We start from the raw sequence: 21412 nt of genomic DNA, 5'->3' as shown, positions 1-21412 counted from the left end.
TGCACAGAGGAAAAAAACTTTAATACCTGCACAGCATCTAATAAAATTTACTATTTGATAAACTTGATGACATTTTAAAGCCAAGAAGCGAACCAGGAGTTACTGTTAAGCCTAAAGACAATTTATTCCCATAAATAAAATTCACACTTTGCAGTGTTCTTGCTTTTAGCACCCCCTAGTGTCCGTTATTAATTAGCTGTGGTTAAACCGAAAATTAAACTTATCTTGTTGCTGTGCGTTTGTATTTTTAACACCTTCATCTAACAGCAGAAATGTCTCCTCAGCATTCATTAGTGTCTACAGGAGTGGTTCTTTGCTAAATAAAATCAGCTGTGCTCATGATCTAAAACATGCAGGAAACGTGCTGGAAGCAGACTCCAGCTCCACCATGTCAGCTCCACTCCTCTTCACAGCTCCCTCCACCGGCACAGACCGGACTGGCTACTCCGAAGCTGCAAGTGCGGTAATGTAGCCACAGGGGCGGGTGGAGTCTGAGTGACATCATAAAATCCGTAAAGGGGCATTTTAGCACATATGGGGCAAGAAAATGATTTCAAAGTATAAATAAAGTGGCAAAGTGTCTCTTTAAAATCTCCACGTGGGTAAAAACATCTCCATTTTTCTCATCAACATGACTGAAACAAAAAAGTCTGCTGTGATTTTTCCATTAAACCCTGCAGCTGATTCCACCTGCCTGTGAAAAACAAACATAACTTTTATCTGAATAAACGGTGCAAATAAGACTGATTAAAAACAAACCTTCAACATATCAGAGTTGTCAGTTTGACTGTTAATTTACTTCCACTCCGTCACCTCGTCTATGCATCCCAGATGTCCTTGAGCAGAAGCTGCTCTGTTGTGTTCTCTAACTGTAAATCGCTCTGGTCCAAAGTCCCTCAGCTGTAAATCAAGAGCCCAAACTCTGAACTCTGTGGCAGTTCAGACGTTTCATTCCCATTCGCCCACAAGGGGGAGCTGCATGAGAGGAATTTTGATGCCCATTGATTACTTTCCACATAATTTCTTTTATCTTTTTGCTCCCCGAGCCCGTGACCATTTCCTTCACTCTGAAGGTTAGTGCTGAAATCTAAAACATGAGCAAATCTTCTAGTATGACAAAAACAAAATGCAAATAGAGAGGGAGAGAGAGACACATTTATGTGTGAATCAAACGTGAAAAACTTCAGTTGTCAGATTTTTTTTGCTGTTTAAAAGGTGAGCTGCTGCCTTCAGGGGTACAAAAGAAGTCTCGGTTCTTCTAAGACTTTTGTTTTCTATTATCTTTTGTTGGATCAAGTGAGTATCATGTTAATATTTTCATCATGTTTTCACTTTCAAATAAAAGCCGAGTTTTTTTCCCTGCACTCTTTAGCAGAAGAACTTAGAAACTCAAAATATGTGGAAATCCAGTTTTTTCTATTCCCCAAAAAAGATGTTTAATCAAGCTACATAATCCCCCCCCCCCCCCCCCCCACACACACACACACACAAAATAAATAAATAAATAAGAAACACACAGCCCAAAAAAATGGTTCTCGACCGGAAAAGGGTGGCTTGCCACCTCCGGGTCGGGGGAGAGGTCCTACCTCAAGTGGAGGAGTTTAAGTATCTCGGGGTCTTGTTCACGAGTGAGGGTAGGAGGGATCGGGAGATCGACAGGCGGATTGGTTCGGCGTCTGCAGTGATGCGGACGCTGAGCCGATCTGTCGTGGGGAAGAGGGAGCTGAGCCAGAAAGCCAGGCTCTCGATTTACCGGTCGATCTACGTCCCAATCCTCACCTATGGTCATGAGCTTTGGGTAATGACCGAAAGAACGAGATCGCGGATACAAGCGGCCGAAATGAGTTTCCTCCGTAGGGTGGCCGGGCTCAGCCTTAGAGATAGGGTGAGGAGCTCGGACATTCGGGAGGGACTCGGAGTAGAACCGCTGCTCCTCCGGATCGAAAGGAGCCAGTTGAGGTGGTTTGGGCATTTGGTCAGGATGCCTCCTGGACGCCTCCCCGGGGAGGTGTTTCGGGCATGTCCTGCCGGCAGAAGGCCCCCGGGTCGACCCAGGACACGTTGGAGAGGTTACATCTCCAATCTGGTCCGGGAACGCCTTGGGGTCCTGCCGGAGGAGCTGGTGGACAAGGCCGGGGAGATGACGGCCTGGAGCTCCCTAGTTGGGATGCTGCCCCCGCGACCCGGACCCGGATAAGCGGAGGAAGACGAGAGACGAGAAACACACAGCCAAAAGGTCCAACACCCTTTCCTCAGGCTCCAGAAGACGAGCATGCCAGACGCATTGGATGCTGTCAAAAATACCATTAAAACTTCCTTAATCTTACCTTTTCAACCATAATCCCAACATAGGCGTAATGCTCCTCTGACAAACTTCCCACAGTCTGGTGCCGGTCAGGAGTTCTCCGGATTCTGCCTCCACTGAAAAAATTCGTTATGTCTATAAATCTGCTGTGGTTTCAGTATGAATGAATGCCTTGTGAGTCGTTCTCTGAGGAAAAAACAGCTCTGGCGCTTCTGTTTCAGGAAGTCAATGTTAGTTTGAGTCTTAGCTGTTAATCCAAAGGGGTTCATCAGGGGGTAAGGATGAGGGGTATTCATACTTAGTTTCTGTTCGTTAAGCAACAATAGATTGCTACAGTTTATAAGTTTGACCCTCCCATATTCCAGTCAGAATTGACAAAAGTTCTCGGAAGAGCAGCACTCAGTGGCGGCTGGCCAGTAGAGGGCGATAGGGCGCCGCCCTCGCAGTTTTCCCCAGTGTATTTAATTTTTATTTAAATAAATAAATAAATAAAATTAATTAACAATAATCACATATTCTAAGTTAATTGTGTTTTGTAACAAAAATAAATCATGTATATATACATCTATATTGGTCTCTGCCGGTCTCTGCCGAGCGGTTAGCTGTAGGCTGTTTTTGAATCGCCCAAACAGGACGGGACCAGCCGTCCAATTGCTGACAAGAAAATCAAAGGGTAGGAATGGGAATGTATCCAATCAGCGTTGACGTTGTTTCAGAAGCATGATGGCTTTCGTTGGTGTTCGGTAGAACTCGGCAGTCGTTTTTGGTCGTGACGCAGATGTAATATGGACGCCGCCGGTGACTACAACCAGCATGGATACCGGATCTCAGCAGCCACTGAATTCAGTTCGGTCTCCTCCAGTATCCGTTCGAGAGGAGAACTATGGTGGAAAAACTTAATGTCAAAGAGCTTGGACCAGATCAGCCCGACGTAAAGATAAGCCAGCAGGAGAAGGAGAGAGGTAAACTGTACACACAAGGCTTCTCCCGAAATTGGTACACCAGGAAGGCTTGGCTAGCTGGATGCAATCGTGCTAATGCGTTATTTTGCTTTCCGTGTTTGTTATTCAAAATGGCTGGGACAGATAAGGTTGATTGAGTCAGGAGTTACAGACATGAAACATTTTTCTGAGAAGGTGAAGAAACACGAGTCATCCCGGGCACACATGGACAAAAACACGGTGAAGCTAGCCATGCTAGGCAGAGCTAACATTGCCATTCAGCTCGACGAGGGAAACGGAAGAAACGGAAGACGTTTGGCCAGGGAGAACAACAGCAGCTGGGTGCAGAGGTAAGCTGTACGTTACATTTCTGTGAACAAGACAATCAGAATCAGAAATCCTTGGTTGTCCCACAAATCGGGACATTTGTTTAATAACATGTTTAATGTGCAATAACTGTAAAAACTAATTTCAACACACATACTTATTATACATATTTAATCACGTAAATGTGTATTTCATGTAAATTTGTACATACATCAATCTGATTCCATTTTACTTGTTACACTTCTGCTGCAGCAAACATATTTCCCAGCTTTTGGGACAATAAAACATTTCTGATTCTCAATTAGATGTTTTTACCTCAAATGTAAAACATCTGATTGAGAATCAGAAATGTTTTATTGTCCCAAAAACTGGGAAATATGACATTTGTAAGAGGATACTGATGACATTATTTCCTATGAAAGTGTACTTATCTGTGGTTTTTTTAATTTATCTACTTTAAAGAGGATTAAGACTTTCCTGAGGAACACCATGACACAGGATGGGCTGAATGCTCTTGCCATGCTCTCCATGGAAAAAAAAGCTTGTCACAAACATTCCTGACTTCAATAAAAAGCTAATCAAGAGCTTTGCCACTCAGAAGGACAGAAGGGCAAAATTTCTGTACAAATGAGGTATCACACACACACAAATGCATCCACTTGATCTTTGTATAAAGTTGACCTTGGCAAAACACTCCAGAAATATTTAACAGTGTAAATTTTTGGCATTTTGTCTAAGTAGTGTTTATTACCATTACTGTAACAGTGACCTGCTCATAATTTTTTGTGTTCACTCAAATGTTGAAATTAAACAAAAATGTTTTTGTTACTTGCCTCTTGCATTGCCTATTTACCATTTATGGTCATGTTATTTTATGTGCAATTTAATGCAGTATTTTTCAACCTTGGTCCGCAAGGCAGCGTGCCAATAGTCAGACACACCTGGATTAATCAGTTTGTCCAAGGATGTAAGACAGGAAATAAAAGAGCTGTGTTTAATTCAGGAAATAGTGGAATTGTGCACAAAGCTCAGAAAGCACAAGTTTCTTTAAAAATAAAAAATAGCACAGCCCCACCAAAAATATTTTTCACCAGCCACCACTGGCCTTAAATGTACTTGACCATGATGCTGCCTGGCACAGTGGACTGGAAATGAAACTGCACATAGACGCCTCCCCCTCCCTCTCACACACGCTTACACAATTCCCACCTACAACATGTTTCAAAGAAGCCGAGCCTCCCAGCCTAAAGGCTGAAACCACAGATGGGAAGTGAGCAGGAGATATTTTGGGGAAAAAATAGCTGATTCTTCGAAGTTCAGGCCACATAGTTGTGTGCTGCGGCAGAAATTCAGCATTGGTGCAAAAAAAAAAAAGAAAAGAAAAAGAGAAGGAAAGGTGAGCTGACGCGCGAGTCACTAAAATTATGTGTGAGCCAAGAATAGCGTGAGATTCAGCATCACATGCACACAGTGGAGCGAAAGCTGCAAAAAGTGGGCTTTGTGTTAGATGAACTTTTGCTGCATCCGCTGTCTATTCATAAAGATGTTGTTCACATTCTAGTAACTTTGTTTTTAATATCTAATTCTGTTTGGATACCTTGAAGGATTAACTGTTAAATGGTAAACTGACTAATTCAGTCCACGGGTGACGCAATCTAGCAGCTATAACAGCCACTCGTGACATTTACACAGAAAAGGTCAAAGGCAAAAAATATTGCAATGAGTTTTGTATCTGGAAACTCAGGAGTGCATTAACTTCAGCAATTTTAATAAATCACTCCTACATGTTTTTGTTCATGAACCCTCAGGTGCTTGGTAGAGTACATATTAGTCCCTTCATGTCTTCTCTTAAAAAAATCATCGTTCTTGTGAAGCACCTTGTGATGTTTATCTTGAGAGGTGCTTCATAAGAAATTGTTTCTTTTTCTTCTTCACTGAAACATGAATTGAAATCTACAATCTATTTGAATGTTTGAATGTATACATGTCAAAAATGTTAAATAATACATTCAATAGTTGTTATCTTAAAGGTGTGGTTCACTCATTTAATCAGTACCTTTGCAGTGGTCTCTAGTCGGAATGAATGCCTTGTAAACCGTGAGTCAGCTGGAGGAAAGAGTGGCAAAACACGACGAGATTTGGAGTCTTATTGTTGGGTAACTTTATCAATCCAAAATTACCTTAGGGAAAGTTCAAAGCACAGGGGGTTATAGTAATCAATCAATTAACACCAATACCAATCGTAAACAATCAATTTAGACTTTGCAAAGTGGAGAGGAAAAGATACACACCAAACAACGGGTTTCAGTTCACTCTCATCAGGCCGACGCCTTCCGGCAGCATTTATTAAGCACACACAAAGATTAACGCACACTCATTTTGACGTTCCTTAGACTATCAGGAAGGAAAGCAGTAAAGGGAGTCTAAACTTTCTCCAGGTGTACCCTAAATCAACAAAGCTATTGCTAGACTTTCTCAAGGGAGTTTTACTGATAAAGGTCGGTGCCAAGGCAAGGTCATCCTCCTAAAACCTACTCCTCCCTGTAAGACCTGCAGGAGCCTGGTATCTATCAACTGAGTAAAATAAAAGGATGAAGCTATGTTTAAAAAGACACCAGATGTTTAACAGTCAAGACATTAATATCAGTTCAATAATGTTAATATCAGTTTTTACCAAGCCCCCACAATGCCGCTCTAAAAATGGTCCCATCCCGGAAGTAAGAAAAATTGCAGTTCCACCCTCATCCGCTGGGGGCTGGTGCCAGAAGCGAGCAAATCCTCATTGACTCCCATGTTAAAAATGCCGATTTCACAGCAGAAATAAACATGTTTACAGCCTGGTGCCAAAACATGTTTTTTGTCTAAATTATCTAGTTTATACTCATGACAACTCTGAGGGGGGTGAATTTTTTTCTCACTCTTCTGTTTAAGTGTATTGAAAGCCTAAAATTCTGTATAATTAATGAGCATCCGACACACGTGACCGCCGCCTCAGACCCACGTGACCACAGAGCTAGCTCCGTGGAAAGGCCTCAGTACAGCCTCGGTCTGGCTTGGAAACCGCTCCGGCATTTTGAGTCTCTGTGTTTGTGTATTCTTCTTTGGATATTATTGGTGCAATTGTTGGACAAAATGACTTGCAGTGGTATTAATTGCACTAATAGAGCGTCCAAGGAGTCTCCACTTCATTTTTTTCGGTAAGTTAAAATCTATATTCGTATTTTATGTCACTGCCACCTTTAAACTAGCTGAGTTTACCGAAGTAGCTAGCTAACTATCAGTTTAACATGTAGCATGTACTGTTTAACCATGAAATTTAAATGTAAAATACGGTAAAATAATTAATAGGGCATATTTAGATGGGTAATAGGGTAAAACCCAGTGCATTTAAGATAAAAATGGGTTGAAATATGACGGAGCGCTAAGAGGGAGACTTCTGTGTCCATTCTTACATCCGGTAATCCCCAGTGGTCAGGCCGGGCAGCCTGACCGATCCGGCGCCTACTTGCTGCGCCTAGCTGCTGCGCGGTCTGACCGCTCGTGGAGTTTTTCATGTCTGACTTTAACCGCATCTACCGTATTACGGCGTGAGCGCAACAGCGACAACTTAATATCGATGTGTAAGCAGCCTGAGTGGTAGGGTGTTTTCATCTGAACCCTTAAAACCTCGAGCAGGCTATGCTGCACTATTGACGTGTTAGCGCGCGGCGCAACTTAGCAACGTGACATGTCTCTGAGAAAGCGTAAAACACGGACGCTTCTTCTGAAGCGGAAAATAACACCTCTTCTTAAGCAGAGCAGGATGTCGCCTCGGCTCGTTCACGGCCGAGCCGGACTGAGCTCGATAACATTGACCAAGCACAGCCACTGGGTCGTTGTAGCTGCCACCAGGCCTGCTGAAGGAACTCCAGCGGGTTTCATCAGACTCGTAAAGTTTCTTGTTTTTGCTGGGGATTTCTGTATTTTACCGCTCCCTCCTGCAGTCTTCCCCTATTAAAATTTAAAATGTGTAACTTTATGTATTGTGATGAATGACTAATATTCATGTTAAACTGAAACGTTAGGCATTTAGGGGGAAAAAACAAAATAATAAACATTATACAGATGTCAAATAAATCAAACTGTAATTAAACAATATATTGTCAAAGTCATATAGACAGCATGATGGTTTGTGTGATCCGCGCGGTTTCACTTACACCCCTTTAATGATCAGGCTGTTTTTTATTATTTTTATCAGCTGATAGCAGTTAAAATTATGGTAAAAAATACTTTTATCTGTTTTTGATAACTTAATGCCCAGGAAGAGCATCTTCCTGGGCATTAAATATAACCCAAATGTTTTCTTATGAGCAGATCTGATGAAGGTGTTGACAAGCAGTCTGCAAAGTAAAACTTGTTTAGAGTCCAAACTCTTACTAAAGCTTTTGAAAAGAAAAAATGGTTGAATTTTGAGAAATATCCACAACAGGGGAGCGACACCTCTGAAAAATGTATATTTTCTCTGAATTCATAGAATAATGTGAAGATTCTGGGAAAAGTTGGGATTCTGAGATTAAAACGTAAATCTTTCTAATCATAATTCTGGCAGTTTTTGTGTCCTTCTGCTGTGGAAAGTCGTGCAACATGAAGATACTGAGAAGATGCTTACAACCTGTATTTTTATTCCATCCATAAATAAAATCATGAGCTATTTTTTTAATCCAAATTTGATCCAAAGGGCCATCGTTGGTTCCAGACCCGTTCTAGAACATTCCTCTAATCTTAAAGTCATCATCAGTTTCTTCCTTTTAACAAATATTTATTTGTTCAAATATTTAATATTTATAACTGGAATATTTGTTCCTCCCTCTCCCACTGCAGTTAGTCCTGTCCTGCAACCCTGTTTTTGCAGCTAGTGAAGCCAACCATCACTAACCTGGGGGTGGTTTTGGACCCAGAGATGCGGATGGACTCCCACATTAGCCAGGTGGTTAGATCCTGCTTTTCCCGGCTTCGCCAGCTACCAAAGATGAAGTCCATCCTGAAAGACGTGTCATATTTTCTCCCCAAGCCGGACCTGACCGTCATGTATCGGTCCAAAATAGTGTGATGATATTGTGTTTTTTGTACATAACAGACTTTTTAACAGACAAATTTGTCGCATTCTCCTACACCTCTTCACGGGCTCGCCACAGTAAATATTCTATTTGGCAAGAGATAAACTTTATTGTATTTATCCTAGTGAATCTATAATTAAACGGGTAAACTAGTATTAGCACATCCAACATCAAAGAAAGTAAAATGTTACTATCAGGAGAGGGAGAATGTTTAAGTGGTTAGCAGCAGTGTGCTAGCCGATGGCCCCCTCCATGAGGCCACCACAGCTCAGCAGAACATTGTTGTAGCTTCTTCTGGGGAGAAAAACACTTAGAGAGAAAATAAAGTTAACAGCTGAAATAGCAGGAAATAATACAGTTAAAGAGCAGATTGTAGAAGAAAGAAACCCCTGGGTTAAACTGGTCTGTCTACTGCATAATGCTGAACTCTAACATGTGTCCTCAGGGAAGGACCTGATTGGTGTCCAGAACCTGCTGAAGAAGCACCAGGCTCTGCAGGCTGAGATCACAGGTCATGAACCTCGCATCAAGGCTGTCACCCAGAAAGGAGAGACCATGGTGGAAGAAGGTAGAGCAGGTCTGGTCCTGACATGTTTCTGAGGTGTCTGCAGGTTCTGGCTCACTTTTTTTGGGTCCAGGTCACTTCGCTGGTGAGGAAGTGAAGACTAAACTGTGGGAGCTTCATGGACGTTGGGACACGCTGAAGGCCAAGGCGTCCCAGAGGAGGCAGGACCTGGAGGACTCTCTGCAGGCCCAGCAGTACTTTGCGGATGCTAATGAGGCCGAGTCCTGGATGAGGGAGAAGGAGCCCATCGTTGGAAGTCCAGACTAAGGGAAAGACGAGGACTTGGCCGAGGTATGGAAGTCCCTTCCTGAGAAACTCCAATCGCTTTTCTTTGCTCTCTTTCCAGTCCTTCATAATTAGTGTTTCTGTATTTGTCATTTCCTTCGGTTGTCTACCAGACGTCGTTGCTCGTTTGAGCGTCTCATGGGTTAGGGGTAGAAGTGCTGGCCTCGCACAGGAAGTGATGACAAACGTGTTCCCGTCGCTCTTATTTCAAACGGTTTACAAGCTGTGATGTGTGTTCCCGCTGCAGAGCAGCCATGACACGTGGCAGCCGGCAGAAGGCTCACGCTTTTCCACTAAACACCCGCAGAGCTACGTCTGCGGTGAACTGAGCAGGGTTTGTTTTACGGTGGCGGATCCGATTGGACCATCGCTGCGAGAAAGCTCCACTTGTGTCAGACGAGCTGAAGGTTCTGATGTTCTGCTCCACAGGCTCTCCTGAAGAAGCACGAGGCCCTGATGTCGGACCTGTCGGCTTACGGCAGCAGCATCCAGGCCCTGAAGGAGCAGGCCCAGTCCTGCAGGGTGAGTTCAGAACCCTCGGCCCGTCATAACATTCTTATCCACCACGTTCTAACACCAGACCTGTTAACCCGACAGCAACAAGGTAATCAGCAGGTGCTTTTGTCCTGCAGGACCTGAAGGCCAACGAGTCCCGCCTGAGGGACATCAACAAGGTGGCATCTGAACTGGAGTCAGAAGGTCTGATGGCTGAGGAGGCTCCTATGGTTCAGGCTCAGGTGAGCGTCACCTGTCTGCAGCAGCTGGTCCCTCTCACTTCCTGGTTTAACTCTGCTCGTCTATGTTTGTAGCAACAAGAACATCTGGGTTCTGCTCCTGGAAAGGTGCGTGTTGTCCTCCGCCTCCACCAGAACCAGACGTGGTGTTTATGTTACCACTCATTTGTTTGTTTGTTTGTTTGTTTACAGGATGAAGCCGACTCTAACACGGCGTCACCCTGGAAGGTGAGTTCATTCAGCTGATCAGAGGTCACCTCTGATGGCCGCAGTCACGGCCGACCGTGCTGACATCACACAGGAATTCAGGTGACCCGGCAGGCACCAGGTGCTGGTGAAAGTGGGGACATGTCAGCTGGTTGCCATGGCTACAGTTATTTTTATGCATCTGTATGACTGCTGACTGGTGTGTGTTTCCTGTGACCTTTGACCTCAGACCGTACGGTTGGGCGTTCAGACGATGGCTAACTTTAATTCCATCAAGGTAAGAGGAAGCTCTTCCCTTCCTGTCTGAGCGATCCGTCTCCAGGTTTCCTCGTCCGGCGTCCAGCCCGCTGGCGTCCACCTTCATCTCACCTTCATCTCATCTCACTTCATTTATAGTGCAGTACTTTCACATTATCATTTTCCCACACTTCTGTATACCTGTATTTTGTTGTTTTTCAATAAAGAATGACAAATTATTTAAGTTTGGTTTTTGTTGCACACAAATATATATCTGTAAAAAATATCTACAAAGCTAATGTTTACATAACAAGTATGATTGGGTTTTGCAATACGGCACTCAAGTTTATTTTAGTAAGATTTTCAAACCAAGTAAAGTTAGTAAAGAACACATTTCTATTGTCTGCTAAGAAACTGTTGGGATTTAAAATGGGCCTGTTGTACAAATAACTTGTAAATGATTATTCCTCACTTTTGTCTTAACCAAAGAAATTCCAGTAATTGAGCAAAAACATTTATTTTTAACACTACATTTTATAAAACAGGGCGCAAAGTGTCGGCACGTATGTATGTATGTCGATGGTCCGCCCCAACCAAACCAGGAGACACAGACGTCAGGGAGGCCAAGGTTGTCTCTGCAGCTCTCTGGGCACCACGCCTCACTCAGCTGTCTCCAATGATCCAAATGGCTATGGAGAAAAAATAACAGGTTTGGCCTAGCTGTTTAAAGTACAAAACCATACATGAAGTGGTCAAGACAAGTACTTGGAACTTACACGCTGCGTTGTGTAGCTGACGTTGGAGACACACAGGCTGCCATGGTGACCTTTTAATAGATCTAAGAAAAAAATGTAATAAAAGAATGAAACTTAAAAACTCCCAAACCTCATGTCATATTTACTAATCAGCTATGGCTGATTTATTGTTTGGATCACAGTGAGTTACACTAATTCTAATATATTTTTATTTCTATTATACATACATACTTTTTAACTGTTATTTTCACATGACTGTTATCAGGCTCTCTTGTTCTGGTTCTGATGATAATCCCGTGTCTTCCAGTAAGTTATCTTGTGCTTACTTCATCTGTATAATGTCTCTTTACTTTTGGTAAATTGTACTGAGTCCAGAATAAAGGCTAGCTGGCTGTACAAGATACAAACAAGTATTACGTTTTGGAAATATATGAAACACCGCCAGCATCTGTTAGAGCCTGTGGCGGGGTGCTGAGGGCCGGCTCCAGCCCAGGAATGAGCTCTACATGCCGGCCGGGAGGGTTTGAAACACCGCCATCCTCTCCTCTGCTGGCTGTTCATTCTGTTATGGTTACCGGTGCTTGTGTTGCAATGTGAAACGTTTGGTCTCAGATTTTGTAAGAAAGATAATAAAATGTCCCCCCAAAATACGACTTAAATATATTTTCTCTTCTTCATGATACATTTAATGGCTGGTGCGACTCAGGAGTGATAGCGCCGAAAAAAACTGTACTGAAAACTTGCTCAAAGCAAAATGTATTCATTACGGAAATAAATTATAAACTTACCGATTTAAAACTTTTTTAATACAGGTACTTCTCACGAACAGGCGCAGAAAACCTCCACCTAAACTCCGTGTGAGGTTCAGGTCGATGGGTGTTCCAGTTAGCTCCGGTTGGGTTGAAGCTAGGTGGCTACATCCGTTAGCTCGGCTCCCACCTCCGCTTTAGCTTTGGGTTAGCCAGGGTTAGCTTCAGGTTAGCTCGTAGCTAGTTCGCCTGGGTGTCGTCACTCGAGCCCAGCCTTACAGCCACACCCTCAGCGCCTCCTCTCTTCCCTTTTATGGAATTGTCTGGGCTGGACGGAACCTGTGACACGGTCAAAATGGCGGTGGTGGACACCTCCCATTATGGACAGATAACGTGTTATTGAAGCCTATGGAATCGAATTGTCCAGTATATGTACAGTCTATGGTTTTTACCTAACACGTATTTCCTGATATTCCGACTTCTTGTCTCTGGTTGGCTAACAGCAACTCTACCACTGACCTTTGTTCTGCAATGTTGAGGTTTTATCTCCACAAGTAACACAAGCCTGGAGGACTTTCTGCCCTGTGGTGGAGTTGCTAATGCTAATGGTTAGCTTTTACAAGTTGAGATGCTCTCTGCTGTTTCCTAGGCGCTAAAACAACAACATCCTTCTGCGTTGTAAGTCAAGACGGGTGAATCCATGAATTATATCATGATTATAATCAGAAATAATGATTAAAATGGTTTGTTAGTTGTTTTGTACGGCAGAACTCCTTCAGGTTTGAGTCATTCGTGGAGATAAAACTTCAGTGTTGGAAAATCTAACCGAATCAGAGGCAAGATGTTGGAATGTCAATAAATAAGACTCCATGATATCCTGCTGTATTCTGCTCTCCTTTGCTCTGGCTAACGTCTTACTTCCTGAAACAGGAACGCCAGAGCATTATTTCCACAGAGATCAACTCTCAAGGCACTCATTTATATTAGAGACCACAGCAAATGTACTGAAAAAAGCAAGTGAACTTTAAGTTGGAGTTGTGTTTTAGCTGAATCTTGAAAATAAGGTGCACATCTCACACAAGAGGACATAATTTGTTGGCAGTCAAAGCATTTCTGTAAGTGACTCAGCATCCAATTTGAACTCGGTATGTGTAAAAGCCAATAGCTGTAACTATTTTTGAAGGTCAGCTGGCTGTGGCAGTCATTCTAAATCGGGCTGATTCTAAAAGCTAACCAGCTGTAGAGTCACCTGTGCTGATTCATTTCAGAGGTTGATAAAATCTGTTGAGTAATTCATTAGATATTTGGCTGACAGGCACAAAAGGGCTGATTTTAAAGCCACATTTAACAATTGCACACTAAAATCTTTTGTAATAATTCCAAGCTTGGAGCTGTTGGAGGAGAATCTTGCAAAACCAAACTTTGGCACAACATCTTGTCTTTGTAACTTGAATCAAGTTGAATCAAAATAGGTGGTTGTTGATGTTTGTCCAGTGAAGACTTTCTGAGACATCAAGCAAGAGGACAACGTTTGATGCCAACAGCTATTGGCTCAATGTGTGGCTCTGGGAGTATTGCTTTAAAACCTAATTTAAGACCCAAATGTGACAATTTTAAAAAGTTAAAGCCACTGGTTTGTTTAAAAACCAATAAAGTCCTATTAGTTGTCACACAGGTGTGTGAAAGTTGTTCATTGCATTTGAACCATCCCTCGGGGAGCAGTGAGCTGCAGACACGGCTGCGCTCAGGAACTATTTAGTGGTTTAATGCTCTCCATCCAAACCCTTATTGCTTAGTGTAAAGTGGGGAGGCACTGGGTCCTCTTTGGTATGACCCAACCATGGATTTGAACTCACCATCCTTCAGTCTTCAGTGGCGCTCATACCACTAGGCCACTGAACTGGTTACCAAGGCAAAGGTCCGCTATCCAGCATGGTTCAATTATTTAATCACCCCCTTAAAGAAAGACTAGGCAGTTTTAGCTCACTTTTAGCACCCTCTAGTGTCCATTTAGTAGAACCAAAAGCAAAAACTATCTCGTTGTGCGTTCGTCTTTTTAACATCTTCATCCATCTTCTGAACCCGCTTTGTCCATGTGGGGTCGCGGGGGGTGGGCTGGTGCCTATCTCCAGCAGTCAATGGGCAAGTAGGCGGGGTACACCTTGGACAGAGAGCCAGTCCATCGCAGGGCAACACAGAGACACACAGGACAAACAACCATGCACACACACACACACACACACACACACACACACACACACACACACACACACACACACACACACACACACACACACACACACACACACACACACACACACCTAAGGACAATTTTAGACAGACCAATCAACCTAACAGTCATGTTTCTGGACTGTGGGAGGAAGCCGGAGTACCCGGAGAGAACTCACGCATGCACAGGGAGAACATGCAAACTCCATGCAGAAAGATCCCAGGCCAGGAATCGAACCCAGGACCTTCTCGCTGCAAGGCAACAGCTCTAACCACTGTGCCACTGCGCAGCCCCTTTTTAACATCTTATTAGCTGAAACATCTCTCCAGACTTTCTCAGTGTCTACAGGAGTAATTCTTCTCTAAATTACACAAATCAGCTGTATTCATGATCTAAAACATGCAGGAAACGTGCCAGGTGCCAGGTATGTCAGCTGCTCAAGAAAATTATTTAAAAATATTCAAAAGTTGTAAAGTGTCTCTTTAAAGTGACAATGTGTAGTTTTTTTTTTTACCATTAATCTCTGGAAATATCCACTGAGATGTTGTAAATGAATTAAAAGATGCCCAGTTGTTGAAAAATATTGGTGGTTTCATAACATATAACCATAAAAATCAGGTCTAAAATACACGGGTGCGGGTCCAAGTTTCTGGGCGGCGCCATATTGGATGTCATGTTTCCATCTACGGAAGCCCATGAGGACAGAATGCATTTTCATTTGTAACAAATAGTTACAAAACTTTAATCATTAATAAATGTTGTTCCTTTACACATTTACCTCTTTACTCATTTTGAAAGTGATGAAAGTGAGTCTGATGTTCTTTTTGCTGGAGGTTGCACTCCCAAGAATTTTTGACCCTACTGGCCCTCCGTTGATAAGGGCTGTGTCTCAATTCAGGGTCTGCATCCTACCTCGGCCGGATTCGTCGGCCGGTTACGTCACAGCGCCGCGACTCGGCCTGTCCCAATTCGAAGACTCCTTCAAATGCGGTCGACGAATGCGGCCTTCTTTTCGCCTGAATGAAGGATGGGTCGGGTGTATCCTTCAATAGGTAGCATTTCCCAAGATGCCTTGCGGGCCGGCCGGCAGAAAAACTTAAAAACAATGGCGGAAGGTGAAGCGGGAGCTGTCGGAGAGGATTGCGCATATAAATGTAAGTATAAACTTGAAAACTGTCAGTTTAAGGACTTTTTGTGATACATGAACGTTATTTTAGTTAGAAATGTTACAGTAAAAGTGCTTGTATTGCGGTCTCGGCTCGTATGTTCGGCCGCGCTCGGTGTCGTACTTCTCCCACTACGTTTCCCCCTGATTTTAATAGAAGTTTGTATTTTAGGACCAAAAGAGAATACCAGGGAATTTATTAAGCTTAGGGCGGAGATGGACCACATGATCACCGGAGCAAAGTATTCGGCGGCTGTGGCATGGAGGTACAATAACATCTCATATTTTAAAAACTCGTTTGAGTATATTTTTTTCTGCGAAAACATGAAAGGAATAACCCGTTGTCCTCTTTTCTCTTCCTGTTTCTTTTCTTACATGTTTGTTAAGACTATTCTGGAGAAAATGGGCATCCAGGGGAAGGTGCCAGCGATGAGCTTCTGGAGCTGATCTGGGAGGACATGAGGCTGCAGAGCAGCAGAGAGCACAGGAGAGAAGGAAGAACTTTGACAGCTTTTTACTTTGCTAGAAAAAAATGGTTAATGAAGATTAAACATGTACATGTAAAAGAAATATCTAAATAAAATCAGTTCTGCATTAAACTCTTGAATTTTATTTTTGTTTACAAATGAGAGTTGTTTACTAGAGGGTATCCGCTGGGTCTTGAAAAGTTTTAAAAGGTGATAAATCGGTTTTGGTCAAATTAAGACCCTTAGAAAGTATTAAAAACTATTATCACATCTTTGCTCAGGCTCAGCTAGTCTAAAGTATTTTCTCTGAATTAGCTCTCCAACAGTCAAGGAAATGATTAACCCCCAGAGACCCACGGTTGTAGTATCACAACATCAGATTTAAGTCTACAAAAATAAACCTTCCCCATTTTTTTTCTTTTTAAAACCACATTTACATTGCTAATAGGTCCTATTCAGTTCTGCAACACTATTGGCTGTTAAAATGTGTAAATAGGCCCGTTTATCTGGCCTCCTAGAACAACATGTGAAAGGTTAAAAATATTTTGCAGTTGTTTTCTAAATTTGGGTTTCTGGGGGTTAAAAAGCTAAATAAAACGTCGAGCTCCATCGTTTAAGGTTCCTTCTGCCCAGCGGTTCCACGGTTGCTAGGCGACGGAACGTTCGCCGAGGGAGTTCATGAAGGCTAGGCCTGTCCAAATTCACAGCCGTTAACATCCGGTCTACCCGGCCGACGGAGGACGCAGCCCACGTCGGCCGGGTGGGCTGGGTCCTTCGAAGGATGCAGACCCTGAATTGAGACACAGCCAAGGTCTTACTTGTGTAAAGAAAAACTGGTTGGCTTAGCCATATTGTAAGGAGAACTGTCTTTACTCAGTTATATTGTAGCATTGTGGTTTTATGCTCTTTTATGAAAGAGGAACCATGCTACTTATTAATTCGGAATATTAATTTTAAATAAATCAATAACCAAATTTTATATTGTTAAGAAGACTCAAAGGTTGTTTTCATCGATAAACTGACGATAATATCTTTGTGTCTGTGTTTCAGTTCAATGAGGAAACCAGTTTGACAATTAAAAGTTTTAATTCTTCAAATTAAACTAATGATTTTGAAATTGACAAACATGGGAATAACAATCAACATTGGCAACTTTGTGGGACAATCTTTAACAGTTGATATGATCAAATAGACCTTGTGGTGACTGAAGATTGAGAGTGGTATGATGTGATTATGGATGCGTGTGGGTGCAAAGTGTAGTGAGAATTGAACATGAGGTGAGATGGATGCGTGTGTGAGTCTGATTTTGCTTCAGGAAGAAACAGGTGTCTGAGTGAAGTGATGGTTTGGATAAACTTAGGTCTTATCAGAGAACTGCATCAAACGCTAAACACCGTGTTCTGTCTCACCGAACTCTTGTGGACCCTCTTTCGGATCCGGGCCGTGGAGGATGTTGATGGTTCATCCAGATGACACTCAACGGCTGACAGGGGAGACGTAGGTGTCGAACGGAACTGGTCCAGAGTTGCCCTCGGTACACGTTGATGGTAAAGCGTTTTGTCGATGCACTTTCTTAAGTTAATTCACTCAGAAATCAAAGACCCGGTATGAGTCTGCGTTAGAAGTTGCGATTCAGCTATTCTGCCTGGCTTGGCAGAAACAGCGTGAGAGAGGGGGGGGGGGGGGGATTGAGCCAATGGGCTCCGTGCCCCCGTTAGCGGTTGTTCACACGTCCTCTCTCTTTCGTTGTCAAGCACGAACTCAAATCATAAGCCTGAAACTTACCAAAAACCTTTCTCTTCTCAAAGCAAACGTGTGCGTCAGCAAATGTGTTTGGAGTTTACTGTGAGAAGATGTGTGTGGGTGTGTGTGAATGTTTGTGTGCTTGAGTGTGTGTGAAGGTCAGTAACAAACACTCAACATTATCTACTTAAGTGTGGATTCATTAATCCATTATAATTACCCAAAGCATAAGAACCATTCATTTGATTAAACACATTTATAATGAGCAAAATGATAATGGTTACTTTAACATTAAAATCAAGAAACAAAGTTTTAAGACTTGTTATGTTATGACTACTTTTATGGGAACAACATCTTCTGGCACGAAGCTGCAGGTGGCAGATGTTATGGTTTCCTCCCAGACTCGCTGGCGTTCAGGTCTTAATCTGTGGGTGAAAGTTCTCAGTGACCCAGCTTTGACCCAGCTGAGTCCAACACCACCTTTGTGACAGAAAACCCATATTTCCTCACGTTACACTTGTACAATAAAAATTTGGTGTGTTGGAGCAAAGAAACCTTTAAAGACCAAGTTGTTTCTTTTCCCAACATATATGCAGTGGTCTCTAAATAAATGGATGTCTTGTGAGTCGAGCTTTGTAGGAATAAAGCTTTGGCGCTCCTGTTTCAGGTAATAGAAGTAAGCCAGAGGAGAGGGGAGTTGGACACGGTAGGATGTATGTCTGATCTCTGAATTGTGTGTACTGAAACTCTAATTACCCTCTGGGATTAATAAAGTATATTTGATTGATTGATTGATTGATTTGGAGTTTCAGTTCCTGATAGTTGGACATCTCGCTTCTGATTGGCTAACAGCAAAGTGACTCTACCACTGACTATGTTTCAACGTTGATGTTTTATCTCCACAAATAACACAAGCCTGAAGGAGTTCTTCTGTGTGGTGGAGTTGCTAATGCTAACGATTAGCTTCTACTATCAGCGATGTTCTCTGCTGTTTCCTGGATGCTAAATCAACAACAGTCTTCCCCGTCGTGAGTCAAGATGGTTGAGTCCATGAATGTTAAGTGACAGTGTGACATAGATCTGTCAGGCCTTTCTAATCCTAGCATTTCACTGTCTATTTTCTATCTCAAGCTAATGAAGGAGATAGATGTAGGAGGACATTTTCATGTTCACCCTGCATGAAAAACTCAGAGTGACTGATTAAGATCAGTAATAATCATTAAAAAATAGTTTCTTAGTGTTCCACAACTATAGTCAAACATCAACCAGCAGCTTAAGCAGATTAAAATCTGCAGAATTCAACGTCACCTTTTCTCCTAGTCGAGCTAATTATGTGTGAATGCAAAGTAAATAGAGATATTTATGAAAGTTTAATAGACATGACGGTGTGTGCAGAATTCAGGATTAACTTTGCGTTTACACACATCACACCTGCAGCAAATAACATGACCACACCCGTAGCATATCTTGGTCGATAGGTTATATCTTAATGCAACCAGCTGGATGGATTACCTTCTCTCCTGGACTTTGTCACAAAATATAAATCCTCATTTCATTTTTCCATTGAACAAAAAATACATTAAAAACATGTAAGGTGGTAATTTAAAGTTTGGTGGTCCAGCTGATCCAGAATCAGTACCCTTTCTAATCAAAGATAAGACGTTTTGCTGCTGGTTCACTCTCAGCTCACGTAGAAAACAAACTGCACGCTTTAGTTAACCTCACATGCTCTCTCCCTCTACTGGTTATTTATGATTTCAACTGGTTGCACTGGTCCAGCTCTAATTAAATCGATCTCGTGTGTATTTTACTTTACAACCCAATGATGATATGAGGCTGGTTCCGATTGACGGAATAGTCCAATGCAATAAATCTATAATGAATCTTTTATTAGTTTAAAAGCTTATAAAAATATTCTGTCAAGAATAATTTCCTGCAGAAGCTTCTCATAATGGGGCTGCATGGTGGCACAGTTTGCAGCACTAATGCCTTGCAGCAAAAAGGCTGCAGGTTCAAAACCCAGGTGCAGCCATTTCTGAGTTAACATGTTCTCTTCATGCATATGTGCGTTTTCTTCAGTTTCCTCACACTGTTCAAGTTAATTGGAGTCTCATAGTTGACTCTAGGCGTGACTCAGGCATCATGTTTGTCTCTCTGTGTGTCTTTGTGAAGGATTGGCGACTTGTCCAGGGTATCCCACGCCTCTTGCCTGATGACTGCTGGTATTAGGTACCAACTCCACACCATCCTACTGAGGAAAAAGCAATTTAAAGGTGCAATATGTAAGAATTACATCTTGTGTTCAAATGTGGTTATGGCAGGCCATTTTCTAAGCAATAAAATCACTTTCTCATTGCTGTTCTGTGGGTTTCATGACTGTGGTCATTTGCAGATCAGTACCAGAAGATTCTAGATGATAATCAGATGAGTTATACACAGTAAAGTGATAAGTAGATAAAGACATTGTCATGTCTGGACCATTACATTTGGGTGCTTTATGGCAGGGAGCACTTTCTACACTTATTACGGTAATATTTCTCCAACATCAAAGGGGGTTCAGTTTCCTATCTTGCTGTTAGCTTGATGTTGTATTTCTAAATGACTGATCAAAGGAAGTAAAACACCATGATTGACTCATTATTTATTTCACATACGCACGCACGCACACACACACACACACACAATTGACAGTAAAATCGAGTAGTTGGTAATTGAAAATTTTGCTTGAGATGTTTTTAGAATCTAAAGCTTCTAATTCACTGTTAGCATGATTAGTTCAACATTAGCTTCAACATTAGCTTCTAGCCTTCTTTACCTGATATTAGAGTAAAACAAAAAGATGCCGTGGCTTCTTAGGGGTACAATAAATAAATCCTGGGTCGCTGCTGTTTACTGGCTTTGGTTCTTTAAACAACTCTGGAGCTTTTGCGTATCGGTGTCGAATTACAAATGCCTGCACTGCAGCGTTAGCTTGGTACAAACTCACAGAAAGTAAACAGTAATCATGTCATTTTTTAAGGAGAAAAACAGAACCCCCCCAGCCAGCTGTAAATGAAATCAGTTTCATTATAATCTTCCTTTCAATATAATTGAGACATTAGACTGTTTTGTGATTCTTCCACAGTATAATCCTACAAATTGCACCTTTAAAACATGGTTGACCGAGCATTTCATAACAGTTCTAGTGTCAAGTGATGGTAACATTTAGCACCTTACAAGCTGGGCTAAAATTTATAACAATTTTATTGTTTAAATAAACACTAAATTAGAGCCTCGGGTTGTTCAGGAAAACTGTTACAGATTACAATATTAAATTAATCAAAATACAAATATTGTTAGCTGGTCTTATCTGCTTATGCAAACTAGTTTTAATGTTTATGTGATTTCATTTGATGCGGAGTGCTAAAAACAACACGAAGGTTAAATGTTGCATGTGTAAATAACCATAAAAAGAATTAACAAACAGAAAATAACCATATGTGTAAACAGAAACCAGTTTACAGGGTTGATGAAGACTGACCAGACAAGCAAATGATTTTCTTCTTGGTGATTTATTCTTGAATTTAGGAGCGATTTCTGTAATTGTTAAGGTCATTTGATAAAGAG

At 42.1% G+C, this 21412-nt stretch overlaps 1 protein-coding gene and 2 long non-coding RNA genes across 6 annotated transcripts; 2 read left to right on the top strand and 1 right to left on the bottom strand.

Annotated features, from left to right (window-relative positions):
* The first annotated feature begins 2902 nt into the window (after positions 1-2902).
* Positions 2903-10869, top strand: LOC139069867 (spectrin alpha chain, non-erythrocytic 1-like). 3 transcript variants are annotated; one of them, XM_070551062.1, is made up of 9 exons: positions 2903-3596; positions 4036-8539; positions 9115-9237; positions 9308-9525; positions 9949-10041; positions 10152-10256; positions 10329-10361; positions 10446-10481; positions 10690-10869. In XM_070551062.1, the coding sequence occupies exons 5-9, from the start codon at positions 9976-9978 to the stop codon at positions 10765-10767; spliced, it is 318 nt and encodes a 105-aa protein (XP_070407163.1). In that variant the 5' UTR covers positions 2903-3596; positions 4036-8539; positions 9115-9237; positions 9308-9525; positions 9949-9975; the 3' UTR covers positions 10768-10869. The 3 variants fall into 3 exon arrangements, with proteins under 3 accessions (XP_070407163.1, XP_070407162.1, XP_070407164.1); XM_070551061.1 differs by having other exon boundaries at positions 2904-3596; positions 4036-9237; XM_070551063.1 differs by lacking the exon at positions 10446-10481 and having other exon boundaries at positions 2905-3596; positions 4036-9237.
* A 147-nt stretch (positions 10870-11016) lies between these two features.
* On the bottom strand, positions 11017-12640 carry LOC139069868 (uncharacterized). The gene is made up of 3 exons (XR_011520540.1): positions 12241-12640; positions 11474-11535; positions 11017-11386 (listed from the first exon to the last, which is right to left on the bottom strand). It is a non-coding gene; the product is annotated as an uncharacterized lncRNA (long non-coding RNA).
* Positions 12641-15276: 2636 nt separating this feature from the next.
* On the top strand, positions 15277-16195 carry LOC139069869 (uncharacterized). Of its 2 annotated transcripts, XR_011520542.1 has the most exons (3): positions 15356-15585; positions 15769-15862; positions 15984-16195. It is a non-coding gene; the product is annotated as an uncharacterized lncRNA (long non-coding RNA). The 2 variants fall into 2 exon arrangements; XR_011520541.1 differs by having other exon boundaries at positions 15277-15862.
* The last annotated feature ends 5217 nt before the right edge of the window (positions 16196-21412 follow it).

The sequence above is a fragment of the Nothobranchius furzeri genome, chromosome 5, assembly GCF_043380555.1.
Source record: "Nothobranchius furzeri strain GRZ-AD chromosome 5, NfurGRZ-RIMD1, whole genome shotgun sequence".
NCBI lineage: Eukaryota > Metazoa > Chordata > Actinopteri > Cyprinodontiformes > Nothobranchiidae > Nothobranchius > Nothobranchius furzeri.
The sequence above is the reverse complement of the archived record's forward strand: the minus strand, read 5'-3'. Positions and strand labels throughout refer to the sequence as shown.

Excerpts from the sequence above, each read along its gene's own strand:
- LOC139069867 (XM_070551062.1), top strand. The coding sequence starts at position 9,976 with ATGTCGGACCTGTCGGCTTACGGCAGCAGCATCCAGGCCCTGAAGGAG. Across the intron at positions 10,362-10,445 it reads TGGGTTCTGCTCCTGGAAAG|GATGAAGCCGACTCTAACAC; the intron begins GTGCGTGTTGTC and ends GTTTGTTTACAG. Across the intron at positions 10,482-10,689 it reads ACACGGCGTCACCCTGGAAG|ACCGTACGGTTGGGCGTTCA; the intron begins GTGAGTTCATTC and ends CTTTGACCTCAG.